At 38.0% G+C, this 18,678-nt stretch overlaps 1 protein-coding gene across 1 annotated transcript in view; it reads left to right on the forward strand.

The window, feature by feature from the left end:
* Positions 1-18,678, forward strand: part of ERC1 (ELKS/RAB6-interacting/CAST family member 1) — a 291,534-nt gene that overhangs the window by 186,566 nt on the left and 86,290 nt on the right. The window contains exon 14 of the mRNA XM_082488537.1: positions 5,947-6,107. Coding sequence (XP_082344663.1) covers positions 5,947-6,107 — 161 coding nt within the window. The remainder of the gene's footprint in view (positions 1-5,946; positions 6,108-18,678) is intronic.

Consider the following 18,678-nt stretch of genomic DNA (forward strand, 5'->3'; position numbering starts at 1 on the left):
AGTACAGATTTCTAGTACATTTTGTCTTGTAATGCTGATTTCTCGTTTATACAAGAAAGGTCTATGTTCAGAAAGCAAATAATTTTAAATATAGAAGTTAGCCTGCTGTGGTGGTTTTGAAAATAAGATCTCTCGTTATTGATTTATACAATGCTCATGGAAAATTAATTGTTCATGTTAGTATTTGTATCTCTATTCTCTAAAATTTCATCATTTTGTGTTCTGCCTGGAACTTTTGAGACACAGTAATGAATATACGCAGCTATCCCATAGCCCACTGTGTCAGTATGTCTATTGAAAGAAAAACAATTCCTTTGCTTAAATCAGAAACATAAAAACACATCTGTCTTCAGGCATGTAATGGAATATTAAGCTATCTCTGCATCTCAAGTACTGTATCTCCAGTTTAGAAGTAGGGTTCTTAGTGTACTAGTCAAATCCCTTTGTCATGCCCTGTGAAACCTTCAGTTGTGGACTGATGTGCAGTCCTTTGTGCTTGATCAAAAGAAAGAAAAGTGTGAGGAAGGAAAAATAACAAGACTAACAGATACCTCGGACCATCTGGATAACTGAAGCTTTAGCTGAATCGGTAAAAAATCTCATGAAGTTCAGCAAGACCAAGTGCAAGGGCCTGCACCTGGTTCGAGGCAATGTCCAGTATCAATACAGACAGGGGAATAAATGGATTGAGAGCAGCCCTGCAGAGAAGAACTTGAGGATACTGGTGGATGAAAAATTGGACGTGACCTGGCTATATGTGCCCCTAGCCCAGAAAGCCAATTGCGTCCTGGACTGCATCAAAAGAAGTGTGGCCAGCAGTTTGGGGGAGGTGATTCTCCCTGTCTCTTCAACTCTCATGAGACCCCACCTGAAGTACTGTGTCCAGCTCAGGAGTCCCAGCACAAGAAAGACATGGACCTGTTAGAAGAGGTCCAGAGGAGGGCCACTAAAGTTGTCAGAGGGCTGGAACACCTCTCCTTTGAATAAAGGCTGAATTAGGGTTGTTCAGCTTGGAGAAGAGAAGGCTCTGGGCAGGTGTTATTGTAACCTTTCAGTGTATAAATGGAGCTTATAAGAAAGATGGAGAGAGACTTTTAACTAAGGCCTATAGTGACAAGACAAGGGGCAACAGTTTTAAGCTGAAAAAAGGTAGATTTAGGCTGCACATAAGGAAGAAAATTTTTTACGATAAGAGTGGTAAGACACCGTAACAGGTTGCCCAGAGAAGTTGTGGATGCCCCATCATTAGAATCATTCAAGGTCATGTTGGATAAGGCTCTGAACAACCTGATCTAGTGAAAGATGTCTCCACCCATGGCAGCAGGGTTGGACTGGATGATATTTAGAAGTGGCTTCCAACCCAAACCATTTTATGATTCTATGAAAAAATGAATGACAGAAAAATGCAGTCTATTCTGCAAAGATTGTTAATCTACAGGTGGATAAAAGCCTTATCTAACATTAACATTAAACATTTTTCATATAGTGTACCAGTGATTTGCTATCCTTAATAAATATTATTTAAGCCAGTCGTATACATTTGAACTATGGGTACATTCATGTCCTGTCACTTGAGACTGGAAAATTTTCCTTTGCAGTGGCTGTGGAGGGCATTCTTCAGTTTTTTCCTCTTTCTTTATATGCACATAGCATATAAAGGTGGGTTGTGTGGGTCACCATTTCAGAATAGATCCTCTGCCTCTGCAAGTGTTTTTTCAAGTGCATTTTGCTCCTTTCTTTGCCATATTGATGGTTTTGTCCATTACCTCTTTATATTTCCACAGTACCACTGTAGTGAATTACATCATGTTACTAGCATTCACGATGAAAATTAAGCACCAGAGCTATCTTCCTGAGATGGCTATGGAGGCCTGTTTCAATTTCTGTGCAGTAGAAAAGTTCTCTTCAGGTGATGCTTCATCACTGAGGAAGAAGTTCACAATGGGAAGAAAAAGGTAGCTGCCCCACTGCATTGTAATTTAAACACAGTGAAGCATTTGGAGATCCTGACACTGCTTCAGTTAGCTTGTCTGTCTAGATTGACCTTAGGTATGGGAGTCTGTGGGCTCTGATTTTAAGAGGCAACCAGTCAACTGCAGGAGTTGATGTAGCCTTCATCTTGGCATGAAATATCTACTGTGTCTCAGAAATTTTCAGTAGTGCATTAGTTTTCTCATAACAGGTAGGAATTTGAGCTTGCCTATCCTGATCATCAGTAATCTTCCCAGAAGCTAGTACAGAGGTTGGTAGGATTCACAGCCTCGGTAATATTTTGCATATCCAGTCCCTTTCTCAATTTTTATTGTCTATTAATAAGATTTTTGGGGAACTTGACCAAGCTCTTTGGAAGTCCCTGGCTTCACATTAGCCAATGCCCAGAAAAGCTTACCAGAACACCACGTGCTTGGAGATAATGTGGTACCTGTGTATTTATGTAACAGCCTGTTTTCTGATTAGGACAGTTGCATCAGAGGAAGCTAAAGGTAGAGTTTGTAGGAGCAGGGAAGGTTCAAATGGTAGTGTCCAGAAAAGGACTTGATGGGGGGTTTTTTGTATTACATAATTTCTTCAGTTTCTTTACAGGCTGCCATTGACATGGTAGATAAACTTCTATTTTACTGCCTTTTTTCTCCACCTTGCTTTCCTGCTTTATAAGGAGATGTAATGCTATGTAAAAAATGTGTCTTATGTTGACATTTCCCTTTTCTATTACTGTGATTCCCATACTGATCTAATTTACATAGTTTGCCCTCTTTCACATAGTTTCTTCAGTCTCTCGGGAACTCTCTCTTCTAATGGAATCTTCATTCAGCTTCATGTTCTTGCTTAAAGATAAGCTGTCACCTGGCAGGGTCACTTAGGGCTTAAAAACAATGGAAAAAAATAGTCTCCATTTAAGTTCTCTGCAGATCCATCCTGCTCAGAATACCTGAAGGCCTCTCTGGCCTGTCTACGGAGAACTGAATCACAGGTGAGTCACAGACAGTCGAAGATATATTCTGCTTTACATGAAATCATTTCAGCAGAGCGAAAAGAGAAGCAGGAGTGCACTCTTTACACCTTCTGAAATTAAAACTTTCTAGTTATAACTGACAGGGCACAAGCTTACCTGCAGTTAAATTGAAAATGTCAGCAGCATGTCTCTGCAAATGTCTCCGCGTGCCAAGAACTCTGGTTCTCGGCAAATAACTTTTTCTTTATTATGTAATTAGCTGCTCTCAGGGGAAAAAAAAAATCAAGGGTAGATTTGAAGTTTTTTGTATAGGCTAAATGAGATGTGCTTTGCAAGCAGTTTGCTTCCAGTGAATATTCCTGTATCATTTCTCACAGGACTGCTTACTGGAACATAGACAGACAGGTCTGCACTAAGATTCATAAGCTGCCAAATAAAATGTTTTGTTTTGTAGAAGTTTAATTGAAATGCTCCCATGGAGTATCTATAACTTGATGAATCTGGACAACGAAGTCTTTATTGTGAATACAGTCGTCACTATTTTGGTGATTTTTGTCTTTAGTAAGTTCCATGACAAATGGCACTTGCTGGAGAGGATGGAAGGTAATGGCAGTTACAAGCTAAGCTGTTGGCACAGTTTAAAAGCCACTTGCATTCCAGTCATTCCTAATACATGATGAGATCAGTTTTCTTCTAACCTGCAAAAATACACAATATAACCTTAGATTTAAAAGAATTACCAAATGGAGCAATGAGAAAAATCTTAAGTACCTGCAATAACCACTACTGCGAAGTACTCCTGCAGAGTTAGCTCTTGCCACCTAGCGCTAGGAGCCTTGACCTAGATGTCGGCCTCTACCCTCGGTGTGTCCTCTTAACAGCCCGGAGTTGTTGCATCAAGCAAACTGGCCCTTCTGTGTTAGCATTGCTAATCTTGATGGCTGGGAATGGAATGAAGGATGTCAGAAATCTTTCAAACCTGATTATGGAAAAGATGTCGCTTCAAAGATTGTTTTATTTTGGCAACTGACAGATTGACACAAGCCATTTTGATTGTTGCAGTTGGCCAGGGGCTTGTTTATTTGAGGTTGTTTTCTGTTATAAACAGAGGGTTTTGTAGTTGGCGTGCCTCTTTTCTTCTCAGTTTAAAGGAAAATGTTTGGGTAGGTAATTCTGATCCACCCAAAGGAAGTAGAAGCTGATGCACTAGAAGCTGATACACTAGCATGCCCTCACTTCCCCAGCATGTTGCTGGTTTTCTCTTTCTGGGTGTCAGTTTCCATCCTAGTAATCATTTTGCTGCTCATTGTTTCTGCAGTTGTTCTTTGCATTCTTTTCTGACGTACTTCTCTATTTCATTTTATGGCATTTTCTCTATGTTTGTTTTAAAAATTGACGGAGTTTCTGATCTTATTTTGCACACTAAACATTAATAAGACAGGAAAAGATTGGTTATTATATGCACGTTTGGACTAGCCAGTTTGGACTGTGTGTCACTGAAATTCTCCTTCGGACTGTTGATTATTGGATGAATTGTTGGCGGTACATTTTGAGTAGTTTTTGATAATTGCATATTTAAATTTTTTCTTAATTTGCTGGGCATAAGAAGAATGCCTGTCAGCTGCATTTGAGTGGAAGTAGATAGGCTTTCTGCAGTAAGCACTGCACAATGTCTACGCTAGATTTTTATAAATCTGCTAATTCTGAATTGCAATGTTTCTTGCTCCATAACTGATTGAGGGTGAAAACCAATCTTGTTACCCATGTTTGTCCTGAGTCATTAGCTCTGCCTTTAGGAGGACAGGATTTATTAAAGCAAGGGGTGGTACGTTCCATACCTTCCATCCTCCAGCACCTGTATAGCGACTGATGTTCCCAACTCTCTTTGTGAAAACATGGAAGTAGAAATTGAGCTTAGTATAATTTCAGTAATTTGCTTCCAGGACGGACCACAAGTTGATTGCTATGCAGGGATATAAATGCAATGCAGCACTGTATTGTCATACTAACTGTATACAAATGCATTATTGTGTACAATAGTAGCATCTGAGTTTCTCCCATTTGAAGCACATTATAAAATTGTTCATGAACACTTGGTTGTGATAGAGAAAATTTATATGGAAAAAGTCAGTGAAAGTAATATGTACCATCAAGCGTTATTACAAAATTATTAAAAGAATATCCAGAGGTTTTTGTATGTTACGTGTAGCTATACTTGAGCATTTATTCTGGATTTGTATGTTAATTAGTGATAAATTCTAACTGAGGCAGAACCTGATCCAAGTGCAAAATAAAATATGATTATTTTTATCTGTGCAATATCGGTGCATGTTAATTCTGAACCTTTCCCATTTGCCGAAGACATGAGCATTGTTCTGTTTTTCCTGTCTGCTTGTATCTGTCTGCCATCAGCAAGTCTTTGAATGTCTTTTATGTCACTAAATCGCAAAACATGCCTATAAGCATTGTTCAACAGATATTTTGAGGGAAGTAGCCTTCCTCACATCTTCATGGGAACCCAGTCCTCTCCCTGTTTCGGAAACATTGCCTTTGTTCTTAAAGTGCTTATGTAGTTTTTCTTTAGGTATCATTTACAGAGAAAGTTTTTTATACTTCTGGTGTATTATTGATGTATTCCATTTAATGCCTAGCATTTTTGTGGGCTAATTTTAACACATATAGGCCATCCTTTTATCCTTGTGGTACATTTTCTAAAGTAGAAATACTGAAGAGTTGAAGATTTGTAATTTGGTATTGTAATGGTAATGTTCCTGTGACCAGACTATGTTAATTCACATCCTGTAATGTTGCTTCAATCAAGTATAGGTGTACTGTCCACAGCACTAGATGATGCTTCCTGTCTACAGAAGTGTTATGCAGTGTACATGCACTGGTAACCTTTGTGCTCCAATTTAGTTGGGACATTTAGTAAGTTCCATCTGATCACATGACACTATTTTTCTCTCCTCCTGTCTTCCCCAAAAATGTTTTAGGTAGAAGAGCTAATGATGGCCATGGAGAAGGTTAAGCAGGAGCTGGAGTCAATGAAGGCAAAATTGTCCTCTACACAACAGTCTTTGGCTGAGAAGGAAACCCATTTGACCAACCTACGAGCTGAAAGAAGGAAACACTTGGAGGAAGTCCTGGAGATGAAGTAAGTGTTTCTTTTCATTATTTGTAGGCATGTTTTATTGATATCTCTGAATTCTACTCTGATCCCTGGTGTTCTAAAGACAACCACTGTATGAAAATGTCTCTGTAGATAACAGCTACCTATCTAATCAGTCGAGCCTTCAGAAGTGACTTCTGACTATGTTACTTTCACACTTTTGTCAGAGCTCAAAAACATTTCTTCCTTCTGATTGTTTGCAGTAGACTACTGTTATTTGCATAATAGTATCTTCAAAGATTCTAAACAATTATTGTGATTCAATTATTTTGTGTGTCTCATGAATGTGCCACCTTGCTTTGAGTAGCCTGTAGTCTACTTTAAGGTAAGACGCAAGTCATTGGAACAAATGACAAAAAGGAAAGAGGTAAGAGATAAACATAATGTCAGGTAGTTGTAATGCTAAAATCAAACTGCAGATGTCCGGTCTGCTAACATATTTTTCAAACTCACGCGGATGATTCATTAGCACTGGAACAGAGTTTGAAGTTCTTTATCAGTTAGAATTCTCTTGTCATCTTTACATAAGGAGGCCTGAATAAAACCAAGCCTTGAGAAGTGAGGAATTAGACTTATAAGGCTTAAATACTTCCTAATTTCTGACCGTGCGTTATAGGTAAATAGTTATACTCAGTTTAGGGAGACGTGAATCCATTTAGTGCAATGATGGATAGTGCTGCCAGCACTTCATTAGAAACACTTTCAGTTGTTTAGCCAGCCCTGAAGAGAAGGAACATTTTTATTGGCAGGACCAGCAGTTGTTCCTCCACTGTGGTTTTGTGAGCCATTATTTATTTATTTAACTTTTCTGTGCTAGCCTCTTTCCTTTTCTTTTTTTCTTTTTAATGAAAGGATAGAAAAACAGCTGTTACAAAATGGAAAGAGAGGTGGCTTAGATCTTGAAGCTCTGACTTAGGAGTGCTGTATAAAGCGGGCCAAGCCTCCCCAGCTTCGTATTCAACTACAACAGTCTGATCTAGACCTGGCATAAGGACATTGGAAGACTGCAGTACTTAAAAGCCACACTTTTTATTTTTAATAAAAAATTTTATTGAGCTATAAATTTGACTGCCTTGAGAGTTGGTGTATTGGGGGGCGGGAAGAGTAGTTCTTAAGGTGATGTGGGAATCCAAAGCAACTGGAGATATATCCCATATCCAATCACTTGGCAGTACTTTCTTCTGCCAAACTGCTCTGCCAAACCTTCTCATTAAAATATACACGTATTGTACAGTATATCCTGAAATGTATTTGGAATTGTGTAGCTCTAGAGCCTTTAATATAACTACTCCCTCCTTTTAAATGGTGACCTCTCTTAGCTGAGTAAGTTATTGTTGGAAAGTTGTTGTACCGAAATGTAGTATCAAGAACTACATAAACTGGTAGATCCATTGTACCTCAGAAGGAAGAACACTGGAGAGAATGGTAATGCTGTCAGCACATGGAGAGAAAGATGGAAAAAACATTACGTTTGTGTAGTTAACTAGCTGAGGATGTTTTAGTCATAGCTGGTCTGTCTTAAAGTTCTATAAAGCTGCCAAAGGCATCCAGACTTCAAAAACTCACTCTCACCATGAGGCTCTGTTGCAAACAAGTCTCTACTGAGGACGCCCAGTCAATTAAATATCTTATATTTATATACAGAAACTCCAGTATATTCTTTGTTGCCCTACTTTCCCAGCCTACGCCTTTTATGAAAAGCACTCTTGTCATCTGTTTTCTAGTTTTGCAAAAAGTTTCTAATGTTGTTAAAATATTTCCTAATACTTCAATTCAAAAATAACTGTAATTTAATGAGTGGTCAGTTTTGTGAAGCAGTTGGCTGGTTTTGGTATCTTAACGGAAAACAATAGCTGTTGTACAGAATCTGTTCAAAGATACAGTAAAGCAGTATTGTTTCCCAAGTTTTAGGGCATGCTTCACTGGGAAAAGTTTGAGATGCTCAAGAGCAGCACTGATTCAATTCCAAGTTTTGATGGAGGTGTGAGTTTAACATCCTGGGCCCTGCAGTCAGCTAGCGGGGCAGGGGAGCATACAAGAAAAATAGCTTAGGAAATGCCGCTTTAGAATATTCTAGATATGGACTGAAAAAAAATGATAAAGCAACAAGAGGACTCCAGAAAATTACCTCTGGGTTGTAATAGGAAGTTGTTAGATATTATGTTAGTGAAAATATATATTTAAAATGCTGTTTCTTAGAGTAGGACTTGTGTTTCCTACTGACTCTGTAACCCTGAGAAAATCATTTCACACTCCTTTGGGAATGCTGTGGCACTAGAATAGCACAAGTGTGAATTATTCCAAGGAAGAAATTTCTCTCCTTAAAGAAATACTATGTATTTTGAAGCCCTCTTCCTTTAAGTCTGATATTTTCATTTTCTGAAGAAAAAAACCCAACTTTGTTGTAAATAATTATTGGAGAGGTAGATAATGGTCTCTCTATTTATATCACCAAACATGATCTACTGTAAAAAAATACTAGTGAACTGCTAGGATTTTTGTTTTGTTATGTTTTCTTTAAGAAGTTCTAATGTTTCCATCATTCACAGCAAATCTTTTAAATTAGGCAGGAATAAAGTGCTGTCTACAGAGAAATCTCTGTTCTTTGTCCCGTAAAAACCTGCTTAGGCTGAGCTGAGTTATAAACTGTTGAAAATCACCAGTTTTCCTTTCCCTTTTTTTCTCCTGGTGTTGTCAGCAAATTTTGGCAGTGTGTGAAAATAACCGAGCACAAACAGTCTAATCTGGGGCCGAGCTCATGCAATTGCCAAAACTGTAGCAGCGGACACCGCACTTATAGGGAAGGGGAACAGACACTGTGTCTGCATGTAGAGAAGAGGGGTTTTTTTTTTGTTTGGGTTTTTGTTTTGTTTTGGTTTTTTTTTTTTACTAGGCAGGCCTTTTGTTATGGTCAGAAGGACCAGGAGATTCTTCCTAATCATCTGCTTCAGGGTTGAAAAGTCCCAGTTGGAGCATTTCTCAATCTGTTCTTTCAGACCTGGAAAACTGTCCCAACAGCCCTTTCCTGAATTATGCCTTCTCTTGCTAATTGCAATTGCTGCTAGCCCTATAATTCAAGGGATGCAGACTTACATGATGTAGTTGGCGCTTCAGACTTGAATCCTTCATCCTGCTGGCACATAACAGAAAGATTATTGCTTGTCCAAGAACAATTTACTATTCTCTTTTTTCTTTAAAAATAATCAAAGATATTACAGATGAGTGAGTTGTTAGAAGAGAACATAATTTATGTTTCAAAATCAAACCATCAAAAATATCTTTTGATTTCTTATGTGACTTTACATGAGTGGTCTTTTGAATATTTATCACAGTAGTCTCTAATTAGATGAATGCATCCCACAGATAGTGTTTCGCTTGATACAGAGTGTAGGCAGTGATCAGAGATGAACCAGGCCTGTGTAGCTTAATGAAGCTGTTTATTGTATTCCTTCCTTATTTCATCTTGGAGTTGGAAGGCCTGCTGAGAGCTACATGACGGCTACTATTAAAAATAAGATGCCAGCATAGGCGGTCCTGTGCAGGAAGACTCTTCATCCTTATGTCTGCTACAGTTTTCCTGCATGATATGCAAGTCACTTAAAAATATTTGGTAGATGGTTGATAAGTCCACGTGTTCATTTTCTGGCTCTCAGATAAGAAAAATACAAACACACGCAAACGAACACTCACAACTGAAAATGAAGTCAGTGGAAGCTGAGGTTGTTTATCTTCTCAAAAGTTCATCCTCTCAGCAATAAAGCAGTATTGTCTGGAGGTATGAGGTTGAAATTGAAAGTAGTCTGAAAGAAAGTGATTAATTGGCACATAGTTTATTTGCCAGAAAAGTAATTTCACTTGATCCAAAATGAGGTGTGAAGTCATGTCAAATGCAGCAAACAGTTTAACCAAACAATAATATTTCGGGTTCTGTGCACCCATGGTGAACAGAACCAGTTAAAAAAAAGAAAGTGGAAAGTACCAATGTCCATCCAGTGATAACTTGTCAGCTCATCAGAAATTGCCTTCTTGGAAATTAAAGAATTTTTATTTTTTTTTGTCGTTAGAGAAACTGTTGTTTATGGCTATGATTTAACAACAGTTCTCCAGAGGAGAAGTGATTCCTAGAAGTACATGTCTGTTCTACATGTATAAACAGTTGTGTCTGTAGTTTGAAGTCATTTCACATTTGTTGTCAGTGCTAAAAAGCAGTAATATATTAACCTTGCATCTGCAAGGTATGGCTTTCTAGGCCCAATGCAAACATATTGAATGCCCAATGCCCATCATATTGAACTGGACTATAAGGTCTGTGGGCCACTTGGTATATCAGGCCATCATGTGATTGCAGCAATGGTACCAAAGCACCTCCTATAATTACTTTGTGTGAAATTAAATAAGCTAAAATCCCACAGGGGGCACTCCATGCCCATAGGATTTACGGTCTGGGGCAAAGCTGAACAAGTGCATCCACATCAGTTCCTTTTTTTCTTCTATAAGCTTAGATATTTTTGCTTTAAAATGTCTTTTTTGGGGCACATGGTTAAAATGAATGCAACAATATCCTATTACCATTGTTTTGTCCTATTTAATTTTCAAGCATAAAATATATAATTGTTTATTTTAATTACATATGGACACCCAGTCAGATTTTAACACTTAAGTTGTAAAAAGTTCAGTTGCAGTAGTCTGAAATGTGGAAAAATTATCAATTTCTAATTACTGGATTATACAGACATTATGTTTAAATAATTGGAAATAAACTGACCTTGGAACTGCTGTCAATCTCCAAGTGAACCACACAGAATCTGAAAGGAAAACTGTAGGTATATTGCGTGTCTTCTAAGGCTAAAGTTTATTGAAAGGCGAGAAATTTCTTTTTTTTTAACTCCACAGTTCTCACTGTAATGAAACATTAGGCTTTTCATAAATGTAATTGTAGATTCAAATTTAGTGGCTTCTGCTATTGTTTCTTAATTCAGGTGAAAGCTTGAGAGAAAATGTAATCTCTTTTGCACTTTTTTCTCTTGGTAATTAAGGAATGAAGCCTGTTATCCTTTCTGTCCTCCTGCATTGTCAATGAGCCTTCAAGTGCTCTGAGACGCTCAGCATCATCGCAGCATTATAAATGGCCTACAGCTTCATTTCAGTGCAACTGATACTAGATGTCCTGAATCTTCAACTTCTTTGTGGGCAGCAGTACAAAACTGGTCGGTCAAATTATTCACGTAGGTGAGAGAGCTATTAAACTCAAAGCTCAAAGTTTCACAGAAAGATAAACTACAAAGCAAAGAAGTGGGACCTTTAGGGAAGCCTATGTAAATAAGGTGCCCCATATGAGCACACCGAATTAGATTGTTGTGGTTTACACTACTTCTTTGAGTATTGAGAAGCTATGTTTATCTTTTGTAACTGGTTTGTTTTTACTCTTCACTTTCCTTGAAAAACTTCTTTTGTGGCTTTTTCAGATACTAAAACCTTGGCGCGATATGTCACAGTCCCTTTGTGTCTTGTGATAAAACCTCCGTATCTCATTTTATCTTGGATTCTATGGTCCCCAAGAACAGTCATGTAGAGAGAAAGTACTGTACTATCTTAATGAGCCATGACAGGCCTGGAAGCAAGACCAACTGCTGAAAAGTACACCAGGTGGTGTTAAAGGGGTTTGTTCCACTCGGTAATTGCTAAGACTATTCATGTTGTAGGGAGGAGTTGGGAAAAGGAGGTCCAGTCATTAACTTCTAAGAATTTAGCTACACTGTGCTCTTGTTTCCATGCCTTTCCATGGGAGATATTTTTTTTCTTCTGGATGTGTTTTCCGGGGACCGGGTTTAGTGTAAGTGATCCCTTTGGTAGTTCTTGGAACCTGGTCTTCTAGATGGTGAAAGGAAATTAGACCTCTCTCAAGTGAGAATGTGAAAAACATACCATATAGCCTCGGTGTTAAGAATGCATAGGTTTTGTTATGGTTTTCTTTTCTATTAATAGATTACAGCATTCTTACAGAAATTGCCATGAAAGATCTCATCAGTAGAGATCTTGGCATACATACAGAGTACTAAAATTTATAATTTTTCAAGGCTTACACAATCCTAGCAGTAGTGAATTAATACCCTTCTTGTCTTTTCTCAGTTTGCTACTTCATTATTGTAAACACACTTAGAGAGCAGGTGCAGCACAAGATAATTTCTTGGAAGTCATTAGTGCCCCATGTTCTTTGCTGCCCAAAGGGTGTTGCTTTGGGAAAAGTTTGTTTTTACCAAACCTGCATGCAGATCATCTTATCAAAAAGCATAACAAGAATTATCCTTTTTTTCTGGAAATACTTACTCAGCTAACCCAATGTTAAACTGGAAGAGGAATGGAAAGAGGGGCGGTTTTATTTTGACTAACATATAAAACATATTGCTTGTAAGATAGCTCTGAGTCTATCAATATACTGCCTTCTGCTAGCTAATTATGCATACCTTTTCCAGTACAAAACACTGTTCTTCTACTATATTCTAACATACGCTTTGCATAATTAAATACTTTCCAAAGTTCTGTCAGAAGTAAATGTTTATCTGTTCAAGAGAATCTGTGTAATTTTCCCTTGGGTATATGAATTCTCCACCCCACTTATTTCTAGAACAACACTGACAGAAGTAGATTTCCAGGTCTTCAGCATGCCTTTTTTTATTGTTTCTGTATACTTATATACTCAACAAACGTAAATACAACTGTGATTTTTGTTTTAAAATACGCAGCAGTGTTTTGGCTCAGGATTGGTAGCAATAGTACGTTTCCTATGCTACCTGTTTCAGCTGTATCAGTGATTCCTGTCGCCATCCCTAATCCAGCTATATGATTTTGGGGCTTCCAGTGGTGTTACTGAGCTAAACAAATCAGGCGCTTTTTACTTTCTGTTAAAGTCAAAAAGATCCATGAGTTCCTTAGGGTGCTTTTTCCTCTTTTATAAACATGCACTGTAAATAGTGATCCATATAAATCAACTCTGTGAGCACTACATATTTCATTAAATACAGTCAAGTTGTGGGTTAATAGAAGTTCCAAGTGAAAATATTATGTTATCTCATTGCATATATTGTAGATTTAATGTTGTGTGAACAATAGTAGCTTTGAGCCATTGTAAATCCCATCCGGACATCGTCAACATAGTTCAAAATATAAGGAGGGAAATCTCAAAGGTTAGATGTGCTCATATGGCCACTGTGCACATGCGAGTCATTCTTTTATTGTTTTTAAAATAACAGTATAGCTTTGCGGGGTGTAGGTAAGGCAAAGTCTAACTTCAGACTATTTTCTGGTGTTGACCAGAAATTACTTTTTTGAAAGTCAGGTCATTTTGCTTTAATTATAGAAATAACCTCTGAAGCAAGTAATTGCTTCCCTACAACCCTGGAGGACAACAAGTGGGAGTTGTGTAAGAAAAACAGGAGGAATGAGTCAAGTCGTTGGCAGTCCCTACAATCTTTGTCATTATACTTTTTGGGAATGTTCAGTATATCTTTTTGTTTTCCTCTCTTCACAAACAGTTTTTAGTTTTGAGTTTTTAGTTTAATTTGAGTTTTTAGGCAAAATAAAAAACACCATCTACAAGTCTATGGAATTCCTGAGAAAACTCCATAGTGGGAGGATTTGGGAATTTGTGGGTTTGTCTGGTGGTAGCTTGTGTGCAGTGCAAGTGACTACATGTAACAGGAGCTAAAAACGTGAAAATTGACTGGAACTGTTAATTTAGAAATCCTAAAAGATTTCTAAAGCACCCTAAATGTATCTTTCTTTAAGGTATAATGCGGTCATTGCTATTGAGTCACTTCTCTCCAGTCTAATATATAGTGTTATAGTTTATGCAGATTACAGGATAAAGAGAACTACCTTTCCACTTTCTAGTAGGAGCTGGTACATATAGGATTGTAGGAAAGACTGAAAAATTATTTGATGCAATGTCATATTTGGTATTTCTTAAATCCCTTTGTATAACCCTTCCTCGGGCACTAAAAAGATATGGCTATGACTTTCCAGTCTGCTGGCATTTCACAGCTTTAAAATTGATGTCAAGAAAACGTTGAAAGCTAAAGAATCACACTGTTTTATTTCCACTATGTAATCTGGTAATCAAGCTTTACATAATAAGTTTAACTAAATGATCGAACTGATATTCACTATATGATCTAAGAATCAACTACTTTGATCGTTTCGTTTAATTTAATGAATAAAGATTTAAAGCCACCAAAACTATTGTGAAAAGATGACAACAGCCAAGGATTTCATCAGCCTACCTTCAGTTACTGAAAAGTTATTGGAGTAAATGATAAAAAATATTATTTGTAAATGCTTAGAAAATAGTGAGGTGATAAGTAACAGATAACCTAAATTTCCTGGGACTAAATCATGACAAACCAACCAGCTGTCCCCATATGCCAGGTTGTAGTTTTGGTGATAGAGTGGATGTGATAAGTTTTGATCTCGGGAGGATTTCTGTCATTGTCTCCCAGAACTGTCTCATTAACAAAGCAGGGATTATATTCCTAATTAAACTCCATCCAGAGGGACTTTGACAGGCTTGAGAGGTGAGTCTGTGCAAACCTCATGAAGTTCAACAAGGCCAAATGCAAGGTCCTACATGTGGGTCGGGACTATTCCAAACACAAGTACAGGCTGGGCGGAGAATGGATTGAGAGCAGCCCTGAGGAGAAGGACTTGGGGGTGTTGGTGGATGAGAAGCTCAACATGAGCCAGCAATGTGCACTTGCAGCCTGGACAGCCAACAATGCAGCCAACAATATCCTGGGCTGCATTAAAAGATGCGTGGCCAGCAGGTCTGGGGAGGTGATTCTGCCCCTTCTACTCTGCTTTAGTGAGACCCCACCTGGAGTACTGCATCCAGCTCTGGGAACCCCAACATAAGAAGGACATGGACCCTTCTTATGTTGTCCGGCGGAGTCCCACAAAGATGATCAGAGGGCTGAAGCACCTCTCCTATGAAGACAGGCTGAGAGAGTTGGGGTTGTTCAGCCTGGAGGAGAGAAGGCTCCAGGGAGACCTTGCTGCGTCCTTCCAGTACCTAAAGGGCGCCTACAGAAAAGATGGGGAGGGACTCTTTATCAGGGAGTGAAGTGATAGGATGAGGGGTAGTGGTTTTAAACTGGTAGAGAATAGATGTAAAATAGGTATTGGGAAGAATTCTTTACTGTGAGGGTGGTGAGACACTGGAACATGCTGCCCAGAGAAGTTGTGGAGGCCCCATCCCTGGAGGTGTTCAAGGCCAGGTTGGATGGGGCTTTTGAGTAACTTGGTCTAGTGGAAGGTGTCCCTGCCCATGGCAAGGGTGTTGGAACTAGGTGATCTTTAAAGTCCTAGATGAAATTGAGGATAGAGAGGGTGTTATCTTGCAGTTTTTGTGATTCTTCAGCACAGATCATATACTTCCCGTAATAAATGTCTGTAAGAACCAAAAATGTATCTTGTAAAAATATAGATATTTTATGCATGAGCTTGTTCTACATATTACGTGGTTTCGGTTCTCTCTGTTAGTACTGACTTTGGCTTGCAGTTTCATTTTCTGAAGAGAAATTTTGCTCTTGTAGGTAATCCATTTTGAGTATTCTTCCTGCAAAAGAACGCTTTTTTTTTTTAATTGAAAGAAGTAAACGTCATTCAATTTGTTGGTTCAAAGTAGCTGCAAAATTCTTGGCGTCTTTCAAGCCCTCAATAGGCAGGAAATCAGAAAGGGTTAGGTCTGGTTATGTTATAAAGAATACCAAGGATATGTTCTGATATTTGGAGAAAGCCTTATGACCTCAGCTAGCCACGTTTTCTTCAAAAATATTAATAACACAACTATTAATAATAGTACTTTGCAGTTTAGTTCTTTTCATTGAAGGATCTTACATGTCGAAGTCTTCCTTTTTATAAAAGTGGGGAAATATTATCGTTGATCCTCAAAAAGAGTAAACTGTAAATAAAAACATGAAGTGATTTGTTCACCCATGGCCGCAGAACTTCAGTGGTGTCAGGAATTAAAATCTGAAGATAGTAGGTTTTTAAATATCTTAATGTTTGAGAGACAAATGTTTACTAGGAACTGTTGTGCATGTCAGATACGTGCTGATTCATTTATTTCTCTCTTCTAGCATGTTCTCATACATAACCTTTCTACATCCTCATTTCTTCTTTATTATATGTCTATACCTAAAATGGAGTATGCTTATCTTACCACTTCAGTGCTGTAATTGGAGAGAGCAATCTGTTCTCTTTTGCTAAGCTGATCTTCAGATTTGTTGTGTTTACTATTTTCCCATTGTTAGTAAGGGTTTGGTTTGGCGTTTGAAAAACTAGATGAATTTAGCAAGATGTTAATTTAAAGCAAAAACAAATGTGTTTTTGCCTTGCCTTGAAAAATATGAAGCTGGCTTTGGACTACGATTTCATAGGTTTTGTGACAAATGAGGCATGAAACAAATTGGCAAACCCCCAATGTCCAAAGTACAGTGGTACAGTTTGCTCCCTAATTCCCAGCCCTAAAGATCTCAGCAAAGGTTGCAAATTAAACAAAGTCAAAATTAATCAACTGTACAATTGTACAAAATACAATTATTAAGGCTTTCATTTACTACAAAGAGGCAGTTGTGAAAGAGGCACTGGAGCAAGCTCTTTTGTGCAGTAAAGGAAAATCAACAGCAAGTTGTCGAACAGAAAAATGAAACCCTGCAGGTGAACCTGTCTTTGGAGCCAAAAGAAACCAGCGCTTATGCAGAAATGGAAGTAAACTGTTGGAGAATGGAAAGGGTGTTTGGTGCTGAGCTGCAGAGGGTGTCAGCATTGTATTTGGCCCAAACAGAAGAAGCCTGTGGACTAGAGTCAGTGTTAATCAGGTAGCTACATACTCATGCTCAGCCCCTTCAAGCAGCCTGTCACCAAGGCTTCACTCCAGTGGTCTTAGCTGCTGTAGCTTTTGCCTCCTTTACAACACGGAGCATGGGAGCAGCATTTCCTCAGCGTGGGAAGTTGAAAAGTACAGTCAGGGATGCTTAGAGAAACCCTAGCTAACAGCACATTTATTTACAGTTTTTGTGCCCTCCTTTTGGGGAGACAGTGCTCCAGGTGACTGTGATGTCTATGGATACATCTCCATTGTCTCAAGTGCGTTATTTATACAAATGTTGAATTAAATTTATTGTTCCGTTTTATGGATAAATATGCAACTTAAATGTAATGAAGAGTAAAAAATTCTTCTTTTGTTACCTGTTTCTGAAACAGAACTTTTAGACCTTTAATGAAAATAGTTTGAGGGACAGAAATTGCACTGAGTAATGATATGGTTTTCATATCAGTGATACAAATAACAAAAAAGCTTTGTTCCCATACATGGGAAATGCATAATCTTTTAATAGATGTCTGTTCTGGTTTCATTTTCTGCTTTGCTAACTGATAAAATAGCAATATGGACATATGTGAAAAGTGTAGTAAGATAAGTTTTCTTCACACCTATGAGTCGTAATAATGAAATGCATAGTTTTTAGCATACACTTAGCTTAGCCCAATTGCTTTTTCCTGGTGCAGAAACTCATGCCTATGCAATGTGGATGCATCACTTGTGTTTTCTTTGACCCGTCTGCAGTATGCATCATTTGTATAAATAAGTATAGTTAATTTTTTGTAGATTCTGATAAACTCTATAACTTTCTTAACAGATAAAATCAACTACTCTTCTCCCTGTTCCCACTGGCAAGTTATTTTTTAAGCAGTTGTACCTAAATCAGCAGAACTTTTGCCTCATAGGTTTCTTGTCAGGAGAGGCCTGCTTGGATAAGATGGAAAATTTGACTCCTCATGACCAACAGTCACACATATTCAATTAAACTCTCATCCCCATACCATACTGGTATGGCTGGTCTGGGACATTGATTGTGAAGGACAAAACCGTCTTCAGTTGCTCTATTCCCAAGGAAATCCTTAAAATTAAAGTCTTAAAAAATTTTGTTTAAAAATATTAACGGAAAGAACAAAACCAAAATCACATTCCTCTTTGGAATTCATGCGGTGTGTTTACACATTTTTCTGGTTTGTCTTAACTATGTGTTTTGCTTTGAGGTAAGACTTAGGATAATCTAGTGAAAGTATTTCATTACCTAACTTTTCAGCCCTTCCAGTTGAACTTGGTGGCAGCCTACTGGAACTTGGAAATACACACCTACACCTTTAATGAACAAAAGGAGTTTTGCTGACCAAAATAGGATACAATAGCTTCCTCTACATGACCTTAAAATACTTCTAGGAATAGATTATTTTTTTTAATTATGCAGCCTTCTATAATTTCAATTTATGCTGTGGCATTCGGTTCTGATCGTGATACTTCACATTATGTAGCACTTCCCATCTGCAAATGTTAAAGCAGTTACAAATGCCATGTTAATTCTTAAAATACTCCTCTGAAAAAAAAAATCATTATTTATCTTATTTAGGGATAAGGAAACTCAGCACAGAAAAATTTTAATGGCATGAAAAATTGTCTGAGTTGCTTGTAGCAGGGTGACCTCCAGACCACACTCAAGTC

The sequence above is a fragment of the Vanellus vanellus genome (assembly GCF_965231255.1).
Source record: "Vanellus vanellus genome assembly, chromosome: 1".
Taxonomy (NCBI): Eukaryota; Metazoa; Chordata; class Aves; order Charadriiformes; family Charadriidae; genus Vanellus; species Vanellus vanellus.